Source organism: Diospyros lotus, chromosome 1 (genome assembly GCF_014633365.1).
Source record: "Diospyros lotus cultivar Yz01 chromosome 1, ASM1463336v1, whole genome shotgun sequence".
Taxonomy (NCBI): domain Eukaryota; kingdom Viridiplantae; phylum Streptophyta; class Magnoliopsida; order Ericales; family Ebenaceae; genus Diospyros; species Diospyros lotus.
In genome coordinates, this window is record NC_068338.1 from 37,715,244 (window position 1) to 37,741,299 (window position 26,056).

The window sequence follows — 26,056 nt, forward strand, 5'->3', positions numbered from 1 at the left end:
TTAGAATGACAAAAAAAAATATTTTTAATAATCTCAAAATATACCCTCAAAATATAAAATTAAAAATAAATTTAAAATTTAAAACTAAAATACAAAAAGAACAACCCTTATATTCAACTCTTAGTGCGTACACTTAACAAATGTTTGGTTAAATAATAGAATTATTTAATTTATATATATATTATAACAAAACAGCCGTTAAAAATTTTTCCCGCCCATTTTCACTTTCTATTTTGATATTTTATTTATTTTTTTGCTTACCCAAAATGAAATTTTTATAGGTCATTAATTAATTATGGATTAGTTGGGAAACTAATTAAATTCAATGCAAAAGTTAATTCGCAAAAAATTAATTAATCATTTGAAAGATCGTGATTGGATCAATTAATCTGTGAAGGCGTTTTAAAATTTATTAAGAATTATAAGAATTTTAATTTTTTATAATTTTATATCATAATTTTATTTAATATATATTTATTTATGTCATATAAATATATTTTAATTTAATACTATAAAACTGTTAAAGTATAAAATCTCATATATTTTCTATTTGCTATCCCAATTCAATTTTTTAAACATTACTAAATTACATGGTGATAAGATTCAATTGTTTTGTGCACATTTATCATGCATGTGGAATGTATAACTGTCCTTACACTTTTATTATGAATGAATTATATTTGACACTCTTAAAATTTGAAAAAAAAATCATAATATACATTATTAAAAATAATAAAAAAATACTGTCCTACATTAAAAAAAAATTAAAAGAACATTTTAATTTTGTTTATTTTTTTTTCTCATTTATTATTATTTTTTATCTAATATCTATATTATATTTCTTATCAATTAGTTATAGCCTCTGATCTAATTTTTTTCATTATGAATTATCTATCTTCATGATTAATTAGTTATAAAGACACAAATATAAAAAAAATAAAAAATAATAAGGTGTTGTAGCGTGATACTAGTAACCCTAAATAATTTTATAACTGTTGATAGTTTATTTTATTAACCATATTAAAAGACAAATTTATCTTCAAATATTTAAAACTCCATCGGTCTCTCTCATCTCCTTCTCTAGTAACCTTCTCCATTGTCGAAATTCATAAAGAGCTAGTGTGTAGATAGGAGCCTACAAATTTAACGTTTTAATAATATTTTTATTTTTTACTTAAAAATTGACTAGATTATCAGTGCACAAATTTCTATAATTTATACATTTTCAAACCATGAACATTTGTAATAATTTTGTAATTAAACATAATTAATTTCTTACAAATATACCATTAATTTTTTTCGCCCTATAAATCATTGCACAAGCTCGTCAATTGAAACTAGAGATATAGCTTGACATTTGGTAATTATAATTTATTTTTATTTTTAATAAATCTTAAATGAATATAAATTTTGAGTTAGTGATAATATTATTTCTATTCTTTTATGATTTAAAAATCTTAAGTTTAGCTCGTAGTGATACACTAAATTAGATGTTTACTTAAATAATAAAATAATTTAATTAATAATTAAGCTTGCTTAATTAATAATAAAGACGAATTAGTTAGAAAATTAATTAAATTTAATGTAAAAGTTGATTCGTAAAAAAATAATTAATCTTTTAAAAAATTATGATTGGATCAATTAATCATTGAAGGTGTTTATTTTTTTTATTTTTATATGTTAAAAATTATAATAAAAAATATTTAAAAACTTTAGATATTTAAGAAGGGTTGATCTCCATCACTATTTGAATTACCATTTATTATTTTGTTAATATATAAATAAATTTCAAATATCTTTGATTTATAATTTAAATATATATTCGCCTGTCCGCCACCGCCTCCTTACATCATCGCCCTGCCCTTCTTTTTAGTTCTTGCCCCTTTCCCACGCTTCCCATCCCAAGCCAAGCCTGCTTCAAGTTCTACAGAATCGAAAAGTCACGCAACAGCCTCCTCCACTTCACGGCTCACAAGGTTGGGTCTCGCCGCCCGCTCTCTCGAGCCACCAGAAACTGCAGCATTACGGTGGGCTTTTCGTAACCAAAATAAAAAACTTCTAACTGCAACAACTAATAACAGTTAAGTAGTGAAGTAAATCTGTTTGTTCTTTTTGTTTTTGCAGGTTGGGAAGGGCTTGTATATGGATGAAAAGGCTCAGAAACTAGCTCTTCAACATTGCCTTGAACCGGTAAGTCCGTCTACTTCTCATGGAATTAACTTGACGAAAATACCCCTCGCCCTTGGCCGCCTCGTCTCTGCTCTCTCTCCCCTTCCCATGGCCGCCGGCGAGAGGAAGGCGGCGAGCGGCGGCCATGGGAAGGGGAGAGAGAGCAGAGACGAGGCGGCCAAGGGAAGGGGTGAGGGGTTTCGTCAGTGCATTCAAAATCTTGGACCTGTAAGTTTCGTCCCCAGTTATATCAATCCATGACCATATCTTCTTTAAGAATGCATTTATTTATTCTTTTAATTTTAATAATCTTTTATGACAAACTTTATTTTTTTAAATTACAATTGGATTTGCAAGATTCTTTCAACCTGTAAGAAATTAATATTTCTTGAACTTATGGGAAATTTCAAGAGGTCTCTTGATGGAGGGAATGTCTACTAGGAATTTGTGAAAAGGATTCTTAAAAAAGAAAGACCTGTATGAAATCCTAGGAAGGTCCTTAACTTTTACTATATATTTGCTGTGATGTCCGTTATTAAGGTGCACTTAGTTGTGGGTAGGTTAGAAGACATCTCTTCCGCATTGGTTAGTGAGAGAGCAAGAGCTAAACGTATGTGCTAGAGTTCTAAGGCAGGCAAGCAACCAAGACACTCAAGCATGAAGTAAAGAACAACATAACTGGAAGTAAATATTCACAACCTATACTTCTTCTGTAACGATCTGTTAGTGGGTCTAGGTGTTATGGGTATTTTAGTTTGCACATTAGAGTTGTTGCCTTTATTAATTAATTGTTAAAAATATTATATGAGTTGGTAATGTGGGTAAATTAATGAAAATAATATTTGGTGTGAAAAAGTCTCAAAGTTGTGGGCTAAATGGGTTTGGGCCTTATTTGAATTAGACCATTGATAAATAATTAAATCTTAAGTGTAAATGAATTGGGTTGAACCCAATTCTCAAGAAAAGTCCATTGGGCCTTAGTTGGATTGGGCTATATATATATTTTGACTTGGGCTTGGGCTATGGGCATAGAGAATGGTATCTTAATTAAAAAGAAAAAAGATTAAGAAAATGGTAAAATGACCAAAATGGGTAAGAGATATGTGAATTGTGTGTGTTAGTATGAAGGGCAAATTAGAGAAAATTAAAAGGGAGATGGATTGAAAGGAGTTGGGAGACAAGTCTCCCACATTTTTTCCCTCCTTTTCTTCTTCTTACTTTCTTGTTCCCTTCTTCTTCTCCCTCTCCCGATTGTCTCCTCTTCCTCCATTGTTCTTCTTCATTAGAGCTTCAAGTGGAGAATTTCCAATTTGAAGGGTGTCTTCATCTCTTTGGATTTTGCAACCATCTAAGGCAACTTCCCTTCCTTCTTGTTTCATACGCAAGATCTTCTTCTTCTTCTTCTCCTTATGATTGTGTAAGTTCTTCTTCTCTTGATTATCTTTTAATGCAAGTTCTTCAACCTTGTTTCCATCTTAGAAGGCTTGTTTCCTTCATTTTTAAGTTGTTGCTCTTAAATTCTTATTCTCGGATTCACTGACCATGTTATGTTCTTTGGTCTATAACTCCTTGTGTTTATATCCAAATTGAGATCCGTTTGTTGGGTTGTAAACTAGACATCTTAAGCTTCATTTTAGACACAAGAATCAAATTTTTTGACTAAGATTTGATCGTGTTATAGCCTTGTAAATCCCTGTTAAGATCTGAAAATTTTACTGCTTTCGAGTAAACTGACCTTGTTGTACTCTTTAGGGTATAACTCTCTGTGGTTATATCCGATTCAAGATCCGTTTGTTTCTGTATAAACTAGACTTGATAATCTTCATTTGGTAAATTTTTTAGAATTTTTGGCTGTGTTTTGAGCCTACAGTATCCTTGTAAATTCTTGCCCAGAATCTGGAAATTTCTGAAATATGTTGTTATTCAACTCTTCCTATGTAGTCTATCCTTCCTACGTTTAAAATTATGATTTTTGTATAGTTCTTCCATTATTTTTTTGAATTATTCTTGATAACCCTCATTGTTGGATAAAAGGGTTTTATTTTCCTTATTTCGATAAATCTTGCAATATTAATTCGTTTTCTTGTTGAACATTGCAAAAATCTAAATAGGGTTTTGTGTCACCCTACATTTCTTAAGGAATGACATTTATTCATTAGGGTTTAGTGTAATGCAAGATTTAGTGTTTCTTGCATGTATAAATTTTGATTCCTTGCGATTATTATTGGGATAAAAATATACCGTAAATATTGGTTTGGGCATTTCTATAAGTATGAGTAAATAAATGTATTAAAATTTACCCTGTGATCATAAGATAGTGCACACTTTAATTTATGTAATTGTGCATGTTAAGCATGATTTGAGATTTTTCTTAATCATTGAGGATTGACATGAAATGGGGATATGCATATGTGATGCATGATTATACTGATTTGCGCACCTATTATTTTGCGCGACGGCTAAGTCTGTGGATGAGAAAGGATATCCTATGAGCGCTTGACGCGGGTGAGGTGGCCATCAACCCAGAAGGCGTGGCTCAAATTGTTATCATTTGTTGATGTATTTTCATGATGCATATATATTCATGAATGGATATATATATATATATAGGCCGTGAGAGCCTTGAGAATTATGCGGAAAAATTCCCTACTATTGGTGCATATGCATGAGCATGGGAACGAGTGCATAATATATGTAATAATCACGGCATGGGAAATTAATGTAAACGGAGAACTTATGAGTCGCGTTATACTAATATCTTTTCATAGAGTTGTTTATTCTATCTTGATTATCCTTGCCTTTGATTCTATATCTCCATGTTTTATAAATACACTTGCTGAGCCTTGTGGCTCACCTTGTTTACTCTCATGTCATTCCAGGTACAAGTAGAGCAGTGGTTGAGGGCGAGCCCAGTGGGGCTAAAGCCCAGGGTTAGAAGTGTACAGAGACCTTCCAAATTAGATGGTCTATGTTAGCATTTGTGATGAGGGCAAGTGTGAGGAAATTTTATGTTGTAAAATTTGTTAGTGCCCTTGTATTTCATTTTGTTTAGACTATGGTCTAAGATGTTGTAAACCTTTATGTTAGCTTCCGCTGAGTTTATCTAAGGATAGTATTATGGTGTTGTATGTTATTGTTCTATATCACACTTGTGATGACCTCCTTTCGGATATCCTATGCTAGCGGGACTATCCGGTAGTGGGCCACTACAGTTTTGGTATTAGAGAAATCCGGGCCGTGTGTTGGGACCGTGTACTAGCCTAAGGCTGGGGGTACTGGACCAGTGATCGTGTATTAGCCACAGGCTAGGGGTACTGGACCGAGGACACTGGACGGGGGATTATTGGTAGGTTATAAGAGCAAAAGTTGGGATGAGAGGAGTCTTTGTACACATAGGAATGACAAGTAGAGTTAAGGGTGTGTTTAGTGGTTTGAATGAAGTTAAGCTAAGATAACGTTCAAAAGGTAATTTGATTGTGTTTGAAAATGAGGGGTTAAGTCCTTTATAGCAGTGAAGAGGTGATGAAATGGTTCGCCGAATATTGAGACCATGTATTGTCTCAAGATGTCCATAGAGAGTGAAACCCACGGAATGAGGAATGGCTCTAGCATGAAATAATACTACAGGTGATGCCTATCAGTGACGGGTTTAATGCTAGGGACCACTGAATGCAGGTGGGAGGTGGCCACTAGGTTAGCTCATGTTGAGGGACCGTGACCCTCTATATGAGGTAACCAGTCTGTTGTAGAGACGATTAAACGCCGAAGATCTAGAGTGAACTGTAGGTTATGTCTGGACTAAGCCTAATTTCCGTGGGGATTGTAGTGTCATGGTAGTGCCACTAGCATGGCGCGGCGGTTCAGAAGTTTGTGTAGCCTGACTTAAGATGTAAATTTCCAATCTTCGAATGAGACGACAATTAAGATTCGATATCATTTACCTCGATGTGATTAATTATTAAAAATTGCAAGAGGTTGATATAATTTGTTTGTAATTGATATGCTATCGAGGGAAGGACAAGGAAATGAAATGTTAAAGTACTCAAAACATAACATTCATTCCATATGTTCAAATATAATACAAGAGATCAAGCCGTACAGTCAAAAAAAAAAAAAAAAAGAGGGGGCAAACCATAAAAACTGATAATGTGCCAATGCTCAAGGACGTCGGCGGTGACCAAAGATGACTGGACCTAGCTCATCAAGGTCATCCGAGAGTGGCATCTGGCTGCTGCTCGTTTCGCCAGGGTGAGGTAGAGTAGTCTCTGGGATGGTGGGAGGACTAGAGCTCTAGTTGAAATTTGGATCAAATGGAGGAACAAGTTGGGGATGCGAAGAATAATATGCGAATAGTGAATCTTGCAAATAAGCTCGATAGGCTTGCAGCTCACTAACCTGTTGCTGAAGAGCAAGAATGTGAGATACACACCCATAAACAGGATCCTGAAGCCGGGCTTGAGCTTCAAAGAGAAGTGTATCGGAAGCCCAAAATCGGTCATTTACCGAAAACGGAGTCAAGAGGTTGACGACATTTCTGACAGTAAAAACTTCACGAACGGTAGCAAAATGAGCAGTACCACCCTCACAACGAAAGTAAGGAGCAAAAATGCACTGTGGATGACATCCTCTATTTAAGACTACACAGGCACCACATCGAGACCGGGGGTTTATTGTGTTGTGCCTTGGCATGATAGATATGGATTTGGCTAGATCTAAGCAAATCAGATATGTGTTAGAACTAATTGAATGGATCAAATCAGATATGGGTTAGATCTAATCTGATAAGTCAAATTAGATAAGGGTCAGATCTAATGGGTCAAACCTGAAGCGAGTTGGATCTGGTCGGGTTGGGCCGAGTTGGATCGGGTCGGGTCAGGCCGAGTCGGATCTGGTTGGGTCGGGCCGAGTTAGATCGGGTCGGGTCGTGCCGAGTCGGGTCGGGTCAGACCGATTGGGTCGAATCGACCCCGATATGGCAGCAGTTGCAGAGGCGACGAGGGTCGCTGTGGCGGCTGAGGGAAGCCGAGCGAGGGAGTAAGCAGCGGTGACTGCGTGACCGGATCTGGCCAAGGTGTCGGCCGATTGTGTCGGCAGTGATGGCTGGGAGGAGCTGGTGATCAGTGACTAGGCGTGAGGAAGCCAAGCGATGGCTTGCGGCCGATGGCGATGCAACGCTGGGGTGGTTGCCGAGCCGGCGATGGCGGCCGTCGGAGGTGGTGGCGAGGCTCGCGGTCGGTTGTTGTTGGCCGATTTGTGAGTTGCAGAGAGAAGGAAGAGGAAGAAGAAGATGGTGATCGGCGGCTAGGGCATGAGGAAGTCACGCGGTGGCTTGCGGCTGCTGGTTACGCAGGTGCTGCGATGGCTATGGTGGAGACGGCCGATGGAGGCTGTGCACGGTGGCTGTTGCCCTAATTGTGCGTTGCAGAAGAGGAAAGAAGAAGGAAGAAGGAAGAAGAAGGGAATTCGGGAGAAGAATGAGAAGGAAGGAGAAATGGAAAATATATATATATATATACAATAATAATATATATGTAAAATATATATATATATAAATATATATAATATATATATACCAGAAAATCCTTAAAAATATATATATATGGGAAAAATTCCTAGAAAATAGGAAATGGAGATTTACTAATATTTCGGAGATTTTGGAAAAAAAAAGGGTTCGGGCACGTGTTTTGAGACAGTGCACAAAAATCGAGATAGTGCACCAGAATTGAGGTGATGCACGAGAATCGAGAATTTGCATGCGTTTCAAGGTCAAGGCACACATACCAAGGAAGTGCTTTGAGGCTCAGTCAAAGGTGCTTCGGGGCTTAAGATGAAGTGACTTGTGCAAATTTTAAAGTTAGCACGCAAATCAAGATGATGCGCTTATTTCAAGGTGAGGCACGAATATCGAGGTAGCCCAATAAGTTTGAGAATATGGAGATTGTAGCTTAAACAAAGATGATTGAGGCTAGGTTGGTAATCTTGGTTAAAAAGTCGTTACGAGGATGTTGGTGTAACCATGATAGCTTGAGGTGGTGGATGTGGGACCAAAGGCTAGAAGTCATGTTGTGGGTGTGAGGTAAGCAGTGACGGACCCGAGCTATGCTGTTGAGAACTCGTGTTGGGACCGAGTGTGTCCTTGTGGGAGCAGCCCAATTGTGAGACTAGGTGTTGATCCACCGGGTGCATAAGGACAACAAAGTGACTGTGCAAATGGGCAGGGAACGAAGACCTGTGGTAAGTATGGTAGGCGTGGTGAGGATTGTGGTTAAAGGTTCCACAACCAGATGGTGAAATGGTAGGACCACTCACTCATTATAGGGTTTGACAACCAAGAGAAAGCCAAGCAAGGTAGAATTGAGGATCGGGTGCAACCTATTCCAGAGGGGTTGCCTAATGAAAATTCTTAGGTAAGGGAAGTGACCCTAGTTGGCAAGTGACATCGGGTAGTAAGAAAAGTCTCATTATCTTTGTTGAACATGAAATAATTCCTAGTTATGAGAGTGGTGTGGTGAATACTTCGTTAAGCTCGAGGTATGGACTAGGGTAATGCCATGATAGGTGTGTGCTGATTTGGAGTCTTGGGGAAACTCAATCCTCACTATATCGGGCGGTTTGAGATTTTGGAGAGAGTGGATCCTTGGTTTACAAGTTAACGTTACTTCCTCAGTTGTTGGGGGTGCACAATGTTTTTTTCATGTATCTATATTGAGGAAATATGTGTCAAACCCCCAACACGTGATAGATTATCGAGCTTTAGAGGTTAGAGAGGATGCTTCATATGAAGAAATGCCTGTTAGCATTTTGGAGCGAAAAGAAAAAGTGTTGCGAAATCGGTCAATTCCGTTTGTTAAAGTCTAGTGGCAACGTCATTCTCCAGATGAGGCTACTTAGGAGCTCGAGAATGAGATGATACGTCTCTTTCCCCGGCTATTTGACTGACTAGGTATGAATTTGGGGGACCAAATTCCCTTAAGGGGGGGAGAAACTGTAACGACCCGTTAGTGGGTCTAGGTGTTATGGGTATTTTAGTTTGCACATTAGAGTTGTTGCCTTTATTAATTAATTGTTAAAAATATTATATGAGTTGGTAATGTGGGTAAATTAATAAAAATAATATTTGGTGTGAAAAAGTCTCAAAGTTGTGGGCTAAATGGGTTTGGGCCTTATTTGAATTAGACCATTGATAAATAATTAAATCTTAAGTGTAAATGAATTGGGTTGAACCCAATTCTCAAGAAAAGTCCATTGGGCCTTAGTTGGATTGGGCTATATATATATTTTGACTTGGGCTTGGGCTATGGGCATAGAGAATGGTATCTTAATTAAAAAGAAAAAAGATTAAGAAAATGGTAAAATGACCAAAATGGGTAAGAGATATGTGAATTGTGTGTGTTAGTATGAAGGGCAAATTAGAGAAAATTAAAAGGGAGATGGATTGAAAGGAGTTGGGAGACAAGTCTCCCACATTTTTTCCCTCCTTTTCTTCTTCTTACTTTCTTGTTCCCTTCTTCTTCTCCCTCTCCCGATTGTCTCCTCTTCCTCCATTGTTCTTCTTCATTAGAGCTTCAAGTGGAGAATTTCCAATTTGAAGGGTGTCTTCATCTCTTTGGATTTTGCAACCATCTAAGGCAACTTCCCTTCCTTCTTGTTTCATACGCAAGATCTTCTTCTTCTTCTTCTCCTTATGATTGTGTAAGTTCTTCTTCTCTTGATTATCTTTTAATGCAAGTTCTTCAACCTTGTTTCCATCTTAGAAGGCTTGTTTCCTTCATTTTTAAGTTGTTGCTCTTAAATTCTTATTCTCGGATTCACTGACCATGTTATGTTCTTTGGTCTATAACTCCTTGTGTTTATATCCAAATTGAGATCCGTTTGTTGGGTTGTAAACTAGACATCTTAAGCTTCATTTTAGACACAAGAATCAAATTTTTTGACTAAGATTTGATCGTGTTATAGCCTTGTAAATCCCTGTTAAGATCTGAAAATTTTACTGCTTTCGAGTAAACTGACCTTGTTGTACTCTTTAGGGTATAACTCTCTGTGGTTATATCCGATTCAAGATCCGTTTGTTTCTGTATAAACTAGACTTGATAATCTTCATTTGGTAAATTTTTTAGAATTTTTGGCTGTGTTTTGAGCCTACAGTATCCTTGTAAATTCTTGCCCAGAATCTGGAAATTTCTGAAATATGTTGTTATTCAACTCTTCCTATGTAGTCTATCCTTCCTACGTTTAAAATTATGATTTTTGTATAGTTCTTCCATTATTTTTTTGAATTATTCTTGATAACCCTCATTGTTGGATAAAAGGGTTTTATTTTCCTTATTTCGATAAATCTTGCAATATTAATTCGTTTTCTTGTTGAACATTGCAAAAATCTAAATAGGGTTTTGTGTCACCCTACATTTCTTAAGGAATGACATTTATTCATTAGGGTTTAGTGTAATGCAAGATTTAGTGTTTCTTGCATGTATAAATTTTGATTCCTTGCGATTATTATTGGGATAAAAATATACCGTAAATATTGGTTTGGGCATTTCTATAAGTATGAGTAAATAAATGTATTAAAATTTACCCTGTGATCATAAGATAGTGCACACTTTAATTTATGTAATTGTGCATGTTAAGCATGATTTGAGATTTTTCTTAATCATTGAGGATTGACATGAAATGGGGATATGCATATGTGATGCATGATTATACTGATTTGCGCACCTATTATTTTGCGCGACGGCTAAGTCTGTGGATGAGAAAGGATATCCTATGAGCGCTTGACGCGGGTGAGGTGGCCATCAACCCAGAAGGCGTGGCTCAAATTGTTATCATTTGTTGATGTATTTTCATGATGCATATATATTCATGAATGGATATATATATATATATAGGCCGTGAGAGCCTTGAGAATTATGCGGAAAAATTCCCTACTATTGGTGCATATGCATGAGCATGGGAACGAGTGCATAATATATGTAATAATCACGGCATGGGAAATTAATGTAAACGGAGAACTTATGAGTCGCGTTATACTAATATCTTTTCATAGAGTTGTTTATTCTATCTTGATTATCCTTGCCTTTGATTCTATATCTCCATGTTTTATAAATACACTTGCTGAGCCTTGTGGCTCACCTTGTTTACTCTCATGTCATTCCAGGTACAAGTAGAGCAGTGGTTGAGGGCGAGCCCAGTGGGGCTAAAGCCCAGGGTTAGAAGTGTACAGAGACCTTCCAAATTAGATGGTCTATGTTAGCATTTGTGATGAGGGCAAGTGTGAGGAAATTTTATGTTGTAAAATTTGTTAGTGCCCTTGTATTTCATTTTGTTTAGACTATGGTCTAAGATGTTGTAAACCTTTATGTTAGCTTCCGCTGAGTTTATCTAAGGATAGTATTATGGTGTTGTATGTTATTGTTCTATATCACACTTGTGATGACCTCCTTTCGGATATCCTATGCTAGCGGGACTATCCGGTAGTGGGCCACTACAGTTTTGGTATTAGAGAAATCCGGGCCGTGTGTTGGGACCGTGTACTAGCCTAAGGCTGGGGGTACTGGACCAGTGATCGTGTATTAGCCACAGGCTAGGGGTACTGGACCGAGGACACTGGACGGGGGATTATTGGTAGGTTATAAGAGCAAAAGTTGGGATGAGAGGAGTCTTTGTACACATAGGAATGACAAGTAGAGTTAAGGGTGTGTTTAGTGGTTTGAATGAAGTTAAGCTAAGATAACGTTCAAAAGGTAATTTGATTGTGTTTGAAAATGAGGGGTTAAGTCCTTTATAGCAGTGAAGAGGTGATGAAATGGTTCGCCGAATATTGAGACCATGTATTGTCTCAAGATGTCCATAGAGAGTGAAACCCACGGAATGAGGAATGGCTCTAGCATGAAATAATACTACAGGTGATGCCTATCAGTGACGGGTTTAATGCTAGGGACCACTGAATGCAGGTGGGAGGTGGCCACTAGGTTAGCTCATGTTGAGGGACCGTGACCCTCTATATGAGGTAACCAGTCTGTTGTAGAGACGATTAAACGCCGAAGATCTAGAGTGAACTGTAGGTTATGTCTGGACTAAGCCTAATTTCCGTGGGGATTGTAGTGTCATGGTAGTGCCACTAGCATGGCGCGGCGGTTCAGAAGTTTGTGTAGCCTGACTTAAGATGTAAATTTCCAATCTTCGAATGAGACGACAATTAAGATTCGATATCATTTACCTCGATGTGATTAATTATTAAAAATTGCAAGAGGTTGATATAATTTGTTTGTAATTGATATGCTATCGAGGGAAGGACAAGGAAATGAAATGTTAAAGTACTCAAAACATAACATTCATTCCATATGTTCAAATATAATACAAGAGATCAAGCCGTACAGTCAAAAAAAAAAAAAAAAAGAGGGGGCAAACCATAAAAACTGATAATGTGCCAATGCTCAAGGACGTCGGCGGTGACCAAAGATGACTGGACCTAGCTCATCAAGGTCATCCGAGAGTGGCATCTGGCTGCTGCTCGTTTCGCCAGGGTGAGGTAGAGTAGTCTCTGGGATGGTGGGAGGACTAGAGCTCTAGTTGAAATTTGGATCAAATGGAGGAACAAGTTGGGGATGCGAAGAATAATATGCGAATAGTGAATCTTGCAAATAAGCTCGATAGGCTTGCAGCTCACTAACCTGTTGCTGAAGAGCAAGAATGTGAGATACACACCCATAAACAGGATCCTGAAGCCGGGCTTGAGCTTCAAAGAGAAGTGTATCGGAAGCCCAAAATCGGTCATTTACCGAAAACGGAGTCAAGAGGTTGACGACATTTCTGACAGTAAAAACTTCACGAACGGTAGCAAAATGAGCAGTACCACCCTCACAACGAAAGTAAGGAGCAAAAATGCACTGTGGATGACATCCTCTATTTAAGACTACACAGGCACCACATCGAGACCGGGGGTTTATTGTGTTGTGCCTTGGCATGATAGATATGGATTTGGCTAGATCTAAGCAAATCAGATATGTGTTAGAACTAATTGAATGGATCAAATCAGATATGGGTTAGATCTAATCTGATAAGTCAAATTAGATAAGGGTCAGATCTAATGGGTCAAACCTGAAGCGAGTTGGATCTGGTCGGGTTGGGCCGAGTTGGATCGGGTCGGGTCAGGCCGAGTCGGATCTGGTTGGGTCGGGCCGAGTTAGATCGGGTCGGGTCGTGCCGAGTCGGGTCGGGTCAGACCGATTGGGTCGAATCGACCCCGATATGGCAGCAGTTGCAGAGGCGACGAGGGTCGCTGTGGCGGCTGAGGGAAGCCGAGCGAGGGAGTAAGCAGCGGTGACTGCGTGACCGGATCTGGCCAAGGTGTCGGCCGATTGTGTCGGCAGTGATGGCTGGGAGGAGCTGGTGATCAGTGACTAGGCGTGAGGAAGCCAAGCGATGGCTTGCGGCCGATGGCGATGCAACGCTGGGGTGGTTGCCGAGCCGGCGATGGCGGCCGTCGGAGGTGGTGGCGAGGCTCGCGGTCGGTTGTTGTTGGCCGATTTGTGAGTTGCAGAGAGAAGGAAGAGGAAGAAGAAGATGGTGATCGGCGGCTAGGGCATGAGGAAGTCACGCGGTGGCTTGCGGCTGCTGGTTACGCAGGTGCTGCGATGGCTATGGTGGAGACGGCCGATGGAGGCTGTGCACGGTGGCTGTTGCCCTAATTGTGCGTTGCAGAAGAGGAAAGAAGAAGGAAGAAGGAAGAAGAAGGGAATTCGGGAGAAGAATGAGAAGGAAGGAGAAATGGAAAATATATATATATATATACAATAATAATATATATGTAAAATATATATATATATAAATATATATAATATATATATACCAGAAAATCCTTAAAAATATATATATATGGGAAAAATTCCTAGAAAATAGGAAATGGAGATTTACTAATATTTCGGAGATTTTGGAAAAAAAAAGGGTTCGGGCACGTGTTTTGAGACAGTGCACAAAAATCGAGATAGTGCACCAGAATTGAGGTGATGCACGAGAATCGAGAATTTGCATGCGTTTCAAGGTCAAGGCACACATACCAAGGAAGTGCTTTGAGGCTCAGTCAAAGGTGCTTCGGGGCTTAAGATGAAGTGACTTGTGCAAATTTTAAAGTTAGCACGCAAATCAAGATGATGCGCTTATTTCAAGGTGAGGCACGAATATCGAGGTAGCCCAATAAGTTTGAGAATATGGAGATTGTAGCTTAAACAAAGATGATTGAGGCTAGGTTGGTAATCTTGGTTAAAAAGTCGTTACGAGGATGTTGGTGTAACCATGATAGCTTGAGGTGGTGGATGTGGGACCAAAGGCTAGAAGTCATGTTGTGGGTGTGAGGTAAGCAGTGACGGACCCGAGCTATGCTGTTGAGAACTCGTGTTGGGACCGAGTGTGTCCTTGTGGGAGCAGCCCAATTGTGAGACTAGGTGTTGATCCACCGGGTGCATAAGGACAACAAAGTGACTGTGCAAATGGGCAGGGAACGAAGACCTGTGGTAAGTATGGTAGGCGTGGTGAGGATTGTGGTTAAAGGTTCCACAACCAGATGGTGAAATGGTAGGACCACTCACTCATTATAGGGTTTGACAACCAAGAGAAAGCCAAGCAAGGTAGAATTGAGGATCGGGTGCAACCTATTTCAGAGGGGTTGCCTAATGAAAATTCTTAGGTAAGGGAAGTGACCCTAGTTGGCAAGTGACATCGGGTAGTAAGAAAAGTCTCATTATCTTTGTTGAACATGAAATAATTCCTAGTTATGAGAGTGGTGTGGTGAATACTTCGTTAAGCTCGAGGTATGGACTAGGGTAATGCCATGATAGGTGTGTGCTGATTTGGAGTCTTGGGGAAACTCAATCCTCACTATATCGGGCGGTTTGAGATTTTGGAGAGAGTGGATCCTTGGTTTACAAGTTAACGTTACTTCCTCAGTTGTTGGGGGTGCACAATGTTTTTTTCATGTATCTATATTGAGGAAATATGTGTCAAACCCCCAACACGTGATAGATTATCGAGCTTTAGAGGTTAGAGAGGATGCTTCATATGAAGAAATGCCTGTTAGCATTTTGGAGCGAAAAGAAAAAGTGTTGCGAAATCGGTCAATTCCGTTTGTTAAAGTCTAGTGGCAACGTCATTCTCCAGATGAGGCTACTTAGGAGCTCGAGAATGAGATGATACGTCTCTTTCCCCGGCTATTTGACTGACTAGGTATGAATTTGGGGGACCAAATTCCCTTAAGGGGGGGAGAAACTGTAACGACCCGTTAGTGGGTCTAGGTGTTATGGGTATTTTAGTTTGCACATTAGAGTTGTTGCCTTTATTAATTAATTGTTAAAAATATTATATGAGTTGGTAATGTGGGTAAATTAATAAAAATAATATTTGGTGTGAAAAAGTCTCAAAGTTGTGGGCTAAATGGGTTTGGGCCTTATTTGAATTAGACCATTGATAAATAATTAAATCTTAAGTGTAAATGAATTGGGTTGAACCCAATTCTCAAGAAAAGTCCATTGGGCCTTAGTTGGATTGGGCTATATATATATTTTGACTTGGGCTTGGGCTATGGGCATAGAGAATGGTATCTTAATTAAAAAGAAAAAAGATTAAGAAAATGGTAAAATGACCAAAATGGGTAAGAGATATGTGAATTGTGTGTGTTAGTATGAAGGGCAAATTAGAGAAAATTAAAAGGGAGATGGATTGAAAGGAGTTGGGAGACAAGTCTCCCACATTTTTTCCCTCCTTTTCTTCTTCTTACTTTCTTGTTCCCTTCTTCTTCTCCCTCTCCCGATTGTCTATTCTTCCTCCATTGTTCTTCTTCATTAGAGCTTCAAGTGGAGAATTTCCAATTTGAAGGGTGTCTTCATCTCTTTGGATTTTGCAACCATCTAAGGCAACTTCCCTTCCTTCTTGTTTCATACGCAAGATCTTCTTCTTCTTCTTCTCCTTATGATTGTGTAAGTTCTTCTTCTCTTGATTATCTTTTAATGCAAGTTCTTCAACCTTGTTTCCATCTTAGAAGGCTTGTTTCCTTCATTTTTAAGTTGTTGCTCTTAAATTCTTATTCTCGGATTCACTGACCATGTTATGTTCTTTGGTCTATAACTCCTTGTGTTTATATCCAAATTGAGATCCGTTTGTTGGGTTGTAAACTAGACATCTTAAGCTTCATTTTAGACACAAGAATCAAATTTTTTTACTAAGATTTGATCATGTTATAGCCTTGTAAATCCCTGCTAAGATCTGAAAATTTTACTGCTTTCGAGTAAACTGACCTTGTTGTACTCTTTAGGGTATAACTCTCTGTGGTTATATCCGATTCAAGATCCGTTTGTTTCTGTATAAACTAGACTTGATAATCTTCATTTGGTAAATTTTTTAGAATTTTTGGCTGTGTTTTGAGCCTACAGTATCCTTGTAAATTCTTGCCCAGAATCTGGAAATTTCTGAAATATGTTGTTATTCAACTCTTCCTATGTAGTCTATCCTTCCTACGTTTAAAATTATGATTTTTGTATAGTTCTTCCATTATTTTTTTGAATTATTCTTGATAACCCTCATTGTTGGATAAAAGGGTTTTATTTTCCTTATTTCGATAAATCTTGCAATATTAATTCGTTTTCTTGTTGAACATTGCAAAAATCTAAATAGGGTTTTGTGTCACCCTACATTTCTTAAGGAATGACATTTATTCATTAGGGTTTAGTGTAATGCAAGATTTAGTGTTTCTTGCATGTATAAATTTTGATTCCTTGCGATTATTATTGGGATAAAAATATACCGTAAATATTGGTTTGGGCATTTCTATAAGTATGAGTAAATAAATGTATTAAAATTTACCCTGTGATCATAAGATAGTGCACACTTTAATTTATGTAATTGTGCATGTTAAGCATGATTTGAGATTTTTCTTAATCATTGAGGATTGACATGAAATGGGGATATGCATATGTGATGCATGATTATACTGATTTGCGCACCTATTATTTTGCGCGACGGCTAAGTCTGTGGATGAGAAAGGATATCCTATGAGCGCTTGACGCGGGTGAGGTGGCCATCAACCCAGAAGGCGTGGCTCAAATTGTTATCATTTGTTGATGTATTTTCATGATGCATATATATTCATGAATGGATATATATATATATATAGGCCGTGAGAGCCTTGAGAATTATGCGGAAAAATTCCCTACTATTGGTGCATATGCATGAGCATGGGAACGAGTGCATAATATATGTAATAATCACGGCATGGGAAATTAATGTAAACGGAGAACTTATGAGTCGCGTTATACTAATATCTTCTCATAGAGTTGTTTATTCTATCTTGATTATCCCTGCCTTTGATTCTATATCTCCATGCTTTATAAATACACTTGCTGAGCCTTGTGGCTCACCTTGTTTACTCTCATGTCATTCCAGGTACAAGTAGAGCAGTGGTTGAGGGCGAGCCCAGTGGGGCTAAAGCCCAGGGTTAGAAGTGTACAGAGACCTTCCAAATTAGATGGTCTATGTTAGCATTTGTGATGAGGGCAAGTGTGAGGAAATTTTATGTTGTAAAATTTGTTAGTGCCCTTGTATTTCATTTTGTTTAGACTATGGTCTAAGATGTTGTAAACCTTTATGTTAGCTTCCGCTGAGTTTATCTAAGGATAGTATTATGGTGTTGTATGTTATTGTTCTATATCACACTTGTGATGACCTCCTTTCGGATATCCTATGCTAGCGGGACTATCCGGTAGTGGGCCACTACATCTTTTGTCTCATCTTTGTATGGTTATTGATCAGAGTACAACCCGACCTATTAAAGCTTAATGGTTATGTGCATTTCCATTCCACAAGAAGTTTAGGATGGATGTGACATGGCATTTAAGAGAGAATTGCACAAAGACGTGAAACCTGCAATAATTGAATGATATCTTTGAACACTAGAGATTTTTTTTTTTAATAACCAAAGTACCGTATTTGTTCAAATGATTTTGGCATTTTTCCTCATTTGCATTCATGTCCATTCTATAAAAAAAAAAATGTCATTATAAGTATTAAGTGTCTAAACTAATTTGTATATATTTTTTCTTTTCTCTCTGATTATGCTTGAATCATTGTCACTGTGCTTGTTTGGTTTCTGCTTCTTTGAATGTTCATCAGTCTGGAGAATGGATTTTTTCTGCTTATGTGATCTATTTTATTTGATGTAGATCCTGAAGGCAAGTATGAAGCACTTGAGAAATTATGGAAATGACTTGACAGAGCTAGCTAGGCGAGGGAAACTAGATCCATTTATTGGCCGGGATGATGAAATACAGCGGTGTATCCAAATATTATCTAAGAGAACAAAGAATAATCCTGTCATTATTGGTGAACCTGGTGTGGGGAAAACTGCCGTTGCTGAAGGGTATGCACGCTCTTTAATATTTTCTGCACCTGACATCTTTTTTGGGAATGCAACTCCTGTTTTAATGATTTATAAATTATTCTCTGGGGAAAGGTACATGAGATTAATTCCTTTTGTACGATATTAACAAATTCCATCTTCTGGTTGAACAACCAAAATCTTTTTAAAATGACTTCATTGGGAGAACATGTTATGTTAATTCCAGCATTTATCCATTTTACAGTCATTTCAATAACGGTTGTCTAACAAGGTTCTAAATTTGATAACAGTATACCTTAGAAAAATGAAAGGCTAGCTCACTTCTGGACGAGAGTACTCAAGAATTACTTTCTGAACATCTGATGAGGTTACTTCGCATAGTTGAATGGAACTTTTGTACATGCGATGAGGTTACTTTCTATTGAGAAGAATAGTTCAGGAATTACTTTGAGATTGATATTTTCTTGTAATTAAGTTAATGGTAAACTTAATCTCACTCTCACACTGAGCATTGGATTTCAAGCAGCAACACCACCGCCACCAAGTCATAATACACCTCAGTGGAGTTGGCTACATGGATTCTACTGTTTAGGGGGCTCACTAAATCATTTTATCAACTTTTGTAAGGCTATATTATAACCTAGTATTTTGAATTTAAGTTGAAAAGATCTGACAAATCTTCGTTGGTTATTTGCGAAGTTCATTAGATTTCTAGATAAGCAGTAATTTTTTAGAATTGTTATTTTGGTTCCCACATTATTACTGATTTTTTTTGGGGGGTGCATTTCATAAGAAACCTTTAGTTCCATTGATAATCAGTGGCTTATATTATTCTACCATTCCATATGCTGACCACTTTTACTGATGAAAATGTGGCTGCTAATACGTATTCTTGATGGAGATCAGACAGTGGAGATTAAAAGATTTATAGTTGTTTATAAAATTTTCGTATGATAAGCATTAAATTAATCCTGCATATCTATCACATCTGTGCCGTCTCATACATATTTATTATAACCACTTTTCCAGTTTTAAGGAAGCTTATAGGAAAGGGGAACAAGGGTATGCAACATGGTGATAGGAATGAGAATATCTATTAGGGATAATATGTTGATATGAGTGAAAACTTTTTTAAGTTGCTTAAATATTTATTCTTGTTGTCACCACTAGACTATCAACTGGGGCATGTGGGAAAAAATTTTGACATGCAAATCATGATGTTCAGACTATATTACTTGGAAGTTCCATAGATCTTATGTGCTGGTACAGATTTGGTTACATCTATAACTCACATGTCTTGCAGATTAGCTCAAAGAATTGTCCGCGGAGATGTTCCTGAACCTTTACTGAATCGGAAGGTTGAAAATTCTCTTCGGTTCTTCCTTTCCTTTTTCCTCACTTATTTCCTTTCTTTTGTCCTTTAAATTAGAGTACTTTAACTTATTAGAGGGCGGAAAGTATTGAAGAAGAAATTTATTTGCAGTGGTTTAGATCTCCCATGCATTATTATTTGGTAGGTATTTACAGCGGTTTTAGGCTCTACCTTTCTTCAAGAATTTACCTTATGACCTTTTCTTGGAGGGGCTAAACTTCTGCCCTTGGTTTATATCATGATGACGTTTGTGAAAAAAAGTCAATCAAAAATCAACTAAATGACTCAGAATGTATTGATACATGGATGTTTTGTTGAGCTGCTTAAGGCTTGAACACAGTCAAAGTCAAACTTGTTTAAAATTCAACATTTCCTTTGAGAGTTTAAGAAAATGATATTTATTTTATAAATATATCTGATCAGGTTGTTGAGTTCAGGCCTTCGGTCGCACAATTGGTTTGTGTTTCATATTTATTTTATAAGTTCTGTATACCATTTCATATCACACGTAATGAAATGCTGAGATGGATCTAAGCTCAAAAACTTTATTAGATCACTTTAATGGGCTTTATTGGTCTTGTCAACTTGTTTTTCACAATCCAAAATTCCAATTAGTGGTAGCCCATTTATAGAAAAATATAGAAAAATTTCAACATTTTCTACCTCGCACTTGGAGCTCAAATTACAGCGGTTAATTTTACTTTTCTGTTTTCCTTTTCCTGTCAATAATTAGGTTCTTTTTTTTGTACAGTTAATTTCTTTGGATATGGGTTCACTGCTTGCTGGTGCCAAGTTCCGAGGAGACTTTGAGGAACGATTAAAAGCAGTCTTGAAGGAGGTTACAGCTTCAAACGGACAAATTATTTTGTTCATCGATGAGATCCATACTGTAGTGGGAGCTGGTGAGTATCTGTTTGGAGGGTTCCTTCCCGATATTATTTCTTTATTGATGGGATCCATACAGTAGAGGATGCTGGTGGCTATTCTGTTGGTCTGATGTTCAAGGCTTTCCTCCCAATATCATCTGTGTTTCTTTTATTTATTTATTTTTTGGATAGGTCAAAATTATCTGTGTTTCTGTCCATAAAAATAATAGCAGTAGAGTGACAACCTGCAGTTTTCAAATTCAATACAGTAATAGGTCCCCAGACATACGAATGTCAGAGGTTTTAAGAGTTTTCAAGGTATATAGGCATAATATAGACATATAAAATGAAATGAAAGAAATAGTGTAAGAGGATGGGATTCATACTGTGATCATAATGAGGGCCCTATCTTGTAGTGTAAACATGCTTGTTAAGCCACATTAAGAGCAATTAGTTGGCAGTATCTGTCAAAATTTCCGAAAGATTTTGACAAGATCATCAATGTCTGAAAACTTATGGCTCAGCTACTTTACAGATACCATGATTTATGATTGAGTTAATTGTAATGTAGAACTATTGTACCTTTAGACATAAGGGCTGATCTCCCCCCAACCGAATGTGGCAATTTCAGCTAGAATTTGAAGTATTTGTTTGGCGATCAGTCCTTGGAAATAATAAATCTCTTCTGAATTCTTGTTTGGTATGTTCTGAATTCTTGGTCTTAATTGTGTCTATTGCATAGCAGCTACTAGTGGAGCAATGGATGCTGGAAATATGTTGAAACCAATGCTTGGCCGAGGTGAGCTCCGTTGTATTGGAGCAACCACTTTGAATGAATATAGAAAGTGCATTGAGAAAGATCCAGGTTTGGAACGCAGATTTCAACAGGTGTTCTGTGGCCAGCCATCTGTGGAAGACACAATATCAATTCTCCGTGGATTGTGTGAACAGTATGAGCTGCATCATGGGGTTAAAATATCAGACAGTGCCCTTGTTTCAGCAGCAGTTCTTGCAGATAGATACATAACTGAGAGCTTTTTACCTGATAAAGGTAATAGTATCTTTGTGTTATCCTTATCCAGGAGCATGAAGTCTGGTGTTTTTCATGTTCCTATTTATCAATGCTTGTACACGAATCAAATTATCAAATGTTTGCATCTGGTCCATAGTCAACCGAATGTCAGTGCTTCTCTTTGATCTTCCCAAGTTAAAATTGTCCAAGCCGAATTTACAATGTTTAGTTGCTTAGATGGATGCTAATTGGAGGAAATGGCCTCTTGCAAACTGCATGAGTTCTCATGAACCTTCCTGCTGAGATGGATATCTTTTTGTGCCCTGTCTAATCCAGAAAGTAGGAAAGGAAAAATGAAACAAGAAATGAGACAGATTGCCATAAGTTTCTTCTAAAATTGTGTGCTCTCCTTTGGTCCAGATGCACTTTCCCATTAAACCATTTGCTCCTCTAGTGGACTAAGGATACATTTCTTCTGTTTAGAAGCTCTTATTTATTATAGAGGAACTTGCTATCCTTTCCAGACATTGATTCTCATATATTTCTTTCTTGATTTCAGCCATTGATCTTGTTAGTGAAGCTGCTGCAAAGCTAAAAATTGGAATTACTTCTAAGCCTACTGGGTTGGATGAGATAGATAGAGCTGTGCTAAAGCTGGAGATGGAGAAACTGTCTCTGAAGAATGATACTGATAAAGCATCCAAAGAAATGTTAACTAAGCTGGAGAGTGATCTCGAGGTGCTTAAACAAAAACAAAAAGAGTTAACTGAGCAGTGGGAACGCGAGAAAGTGCTCAGGACTGGGATACAGTCAATTAAAGAGGAGGTACTTTATTGTACTCGTGGCAATTATACATTTAATGTCCTAACATTTTCTAATGTCTTGCATTATTTTTTGGCAATAGATTGACAGAGTGAACTTAGAGATGGAAGCTGCTGAATGTGAATATGACCTAAATCGTTGTTGGAAGCTTTTACAGAAAAGGAGAATCAGAGGTAATGGGCTGCAAAAACTGATGATTCATTCATTAACTTATGAATGTATTTATAGAGGAAAATGTAACAAACTCAATAAGAAGTCCCTAAAATAAACATGCAACAGAAATTCAAAATCTCAGCAGCTTTTTAGCTTCTGTTATTCTACCAAATTCTCAACAGTTTCAACTGGTTTGACTTCTTCAACTTCTGATATTTTGCAGCAAATATAGCCCCTTTCAACAATCGTGCTGCTGAGCTGAAATATGGAACGCTGATGTCTCTCCGACGCCAACTAGAAGAAGCTGAAAGGAACCTTGCTGACTATCGAAAATCTGGAAGTTCTTTGCTAAGGGAAGAGGTTACTGATCTTGATATTGCTGAAATTGTAAGCAAGTGGACTGGCATACCTTTTTCTAACCTCCAGCAGTCGGAGAGAGAGAAGCTTGTCGTGCTTGAACAAGTTCTCCACAAGAGGGTGGTTGGCCAGGATATGGCAGTGAAGTCAGTTGCTGACGCAATTCGACGCTCTAGAGCTGGATTGTCTGATCCAAACCGTCCTATAGCGATCTTTATGTTCATGGGACCTACTGGTGTCGGTAAAACTGAGCTTGCAAAAGCCCTGGCTGGGTACCTTTTCAACACAGAAAATGCTCTTGTGAGAATTGATATGAGTGAGTGTGAGTACATGGAAAAACATGCAGTTTCTCGTTTGGTTGGTGCCCCACCTGGATACGTTGGCTATGAAGAAGGGGGTCAACTCACTGAAGTAGTCCGTCGAAGGCCTTATTCCGTTGTACTCTTTGATGCAATCGAGAAGGCACATAGTGATGTTTTCAAAATTCTGTTGCAGTTGTTGGATGATGGGAGGATTACTGACTCACAGGGGAGGACTGTTAGCTTCACAAATTGTGTTGTAATAATGACATCAAACATTGGGTCCCATTATATACTTGAAACTCTTAGAAGTGCACATGAAGGCAAGGAAGCTGTTTATGATGTGATGAAAAAACAGGTTATTGAATTGGCTAGGCAAACTTTCAGACCGGAGTTCATGAATCAGATTGATGAATACATTGTTTTCCAACCTTTCGACTCCAAAGAAATCAGCAAAATTGCTGAGATTCAGGTAATAAAGCTTCTCTGCAAATTCATCAGTCTTATCATTTTTTCATCTTCAAGCCTTAAAACTCTTTTTAGGAAAATGCTATAACGCACAAACAAGTTTGACAAACAATTCTCACAAACTGAGATGACATGCACAAATTTATAATAGTTTTATTCAAAATTAACAGTTGGTCATAGTAGTGAGTAGCTTTATTGGTAATTTTAGGTAGGATTATTATGAATTTGTGTGCCACATCAGTTTGTGATAGTTATTTATCAAATTTGTTTATGGGTGTAGCATTTACCTTCATTTCACTGCTACTTTTCATCCATGTATTCTTTATGTGTCATATTTTCCGCTTGAAGTCTATTCATCGTTCAATGTCTTCATTCTTTTCTTATTTATATGCAAACTTCAGCTAATGAACTTTAGGTAGAAAATTTTAGTTAATGTGATGGAGCAGGGTTCCACTACAATTTTGAGTGCATTAACCATTATGGGCCCCCCGCACGGATCCAGAAAATGCTTGAATTATTTGTGATTGTATGTACCTTTGTATGCACAACCATAGGTGAATTACCCAGATGGAGTTTAATATTTAGGTTAGAAAACCCAGGTTTACTCTGATTGGTAATAGGTAACTACCGTGTTTTTTTGTAGCTTAAATTGTATATATGCTCATATCACTAGGAGTTTTAGCTAAGCGCTCCTTACCTGTTGGATGTGTTACATGTGTTCATGTTTGCTTTACCTAGTCTGATGCACACGCCTATCATTGTTTTGAGCATCGGACATCTCATCTGCCTTTTTCTTTATAGATTGAATCAAGTGTTGTAGTTTGCACATTCTAGTCAACAATATTTACCGTCTGCCATTGTTGTCTTAGATTTAAGAAGGAAATCAGTTTGTGAAAGTGCTATTATTTTGATTTGCAGTTGAATCGGGTGAAAGAGAGGCTCAAACAGAAGAACATTGATCTTTTGTACACAAAGGAAGCTGTCGAACTTATTGGGATACTGGGTTTTGATCCAAACTTTGGAGCAGTACCTGTCAAGAGAGTGATACAACAAATGGTTGAGAATGAAATTGCCATGGGAGTCCTAAGAGGAGACTTCAAAGAAGAGGACTCTATCATAGTTGATGCGGATGTATCCCCATCGGCTAAAGATAGATTATTTCTCAAGAAGCTGGAGAAGAGCTCTGGAATCGAGGCTATGGTTGCCAATGACTGATACTGCATGCGTGAGTTATACATATATGCGAAATAGAACTAGTTACTATGTTGTTTTTGTTTCCCATTCAGCTTGAGAGGATATTGATATCACAATTCATTCTTGTTTGGTTGGTTGGGCGATTTGCCCTACTAGAAGTTGTAGTTATGGATTATATTTTTGGTTGAAGTTTTGAGTTTTGTGATATGACCTCATACACACACTCAGATTTACGGTACTGAATATGGGTTTAGTGAGGTAAGCACAAGATAGTGAAATACTAGAAGAGACACAATGGAAACGGCTACAAAATAGAAAACAAAACCAAACAGAAGTCAGAGCTGGAAATTAGTGACTGAAAGCTTGAAATAATAAACAATTGATAAAACCCTTCTGCGAGCTTTGCCCCTAGCCTGCAATGCCAATGTCATCACAGCTACGCGCTTTTATAATTATATATTTTATGAATATTTATATTTTTTTAAAATTAATGCACTTTTAGATTTAATTTTAAATATACATCTAAGTATTTTATGAATATATAAATATTAGATTACATTAAAAAAAATACTGAACTTTGTCATTTATAATTTTGAAATGAAATTTTAATTTATTATACTCATAAAATATTTTTAGAAACTATTAATTTTTTATTATTAACAGATGAGTTTACCATGAGTTAAAAAGAAGAAAGATGATAAGGATGGTTATATAATTTTTAAATAATGATTTAGAAAAAAATTAAAAAAAAAACATTGTAGAACGTCATTAAACAATAATCATAATAGTTAAAAATTACAATTTTTTTTTTCAATTAATCAAGTCATAATTATAACGTTAAATTTCTTATCCAACTCATTATTCTTGTTGAAACACCGTAATCACCATTAAAGTTGAGTTCAGAGGGTGATAATTTGAAAATTATTTATCTTTTTATCTAGATTTATATTTTTATAAAATTAT

The 26,056-nt window shown here is 37.3% G+C and overlaps 1 protein-coding gene across 1 annotated transcript; it reads left to right on the plus strand.

Moving 5' to 3' along the window:
• Positions 1 to 1,871: 1,871 nt before the first annotated feature.
• Positions 1,872 to 25,298, plus strand: LOC127805747 (chaperone protein ClpB4, mitochondrial-like). Its single transcript, XM_052342510.1, has 10 exons — positions 1,872 to 2,027; positions 2,125 to 2,190; positions 18,375 to 18,571; positions 19,854 to 19,908; positions 20,674 to 20,824; positions 21,531 to 21,839; positions 22,360 to 22,625; positions 22,705 to 22,795; positions 22,999 to 23,903; positions 24,818 to 25,298. Exons 2-10 carry the CDS (start codon positions 2,143 to 2,145, stop codon positions 25,112 to 25,114), a joined length of 2,319 nt encoding a protein of 772 aa, XP_052198470.1. The 5' UTR covers positions 1,872 to 2,027; positions 2,125 to 2,142; the 3' UTR covers positions 25,115 to 25,298.
• Positions 25,299 to 26,056: the final 758 nt, after the last annotated feature.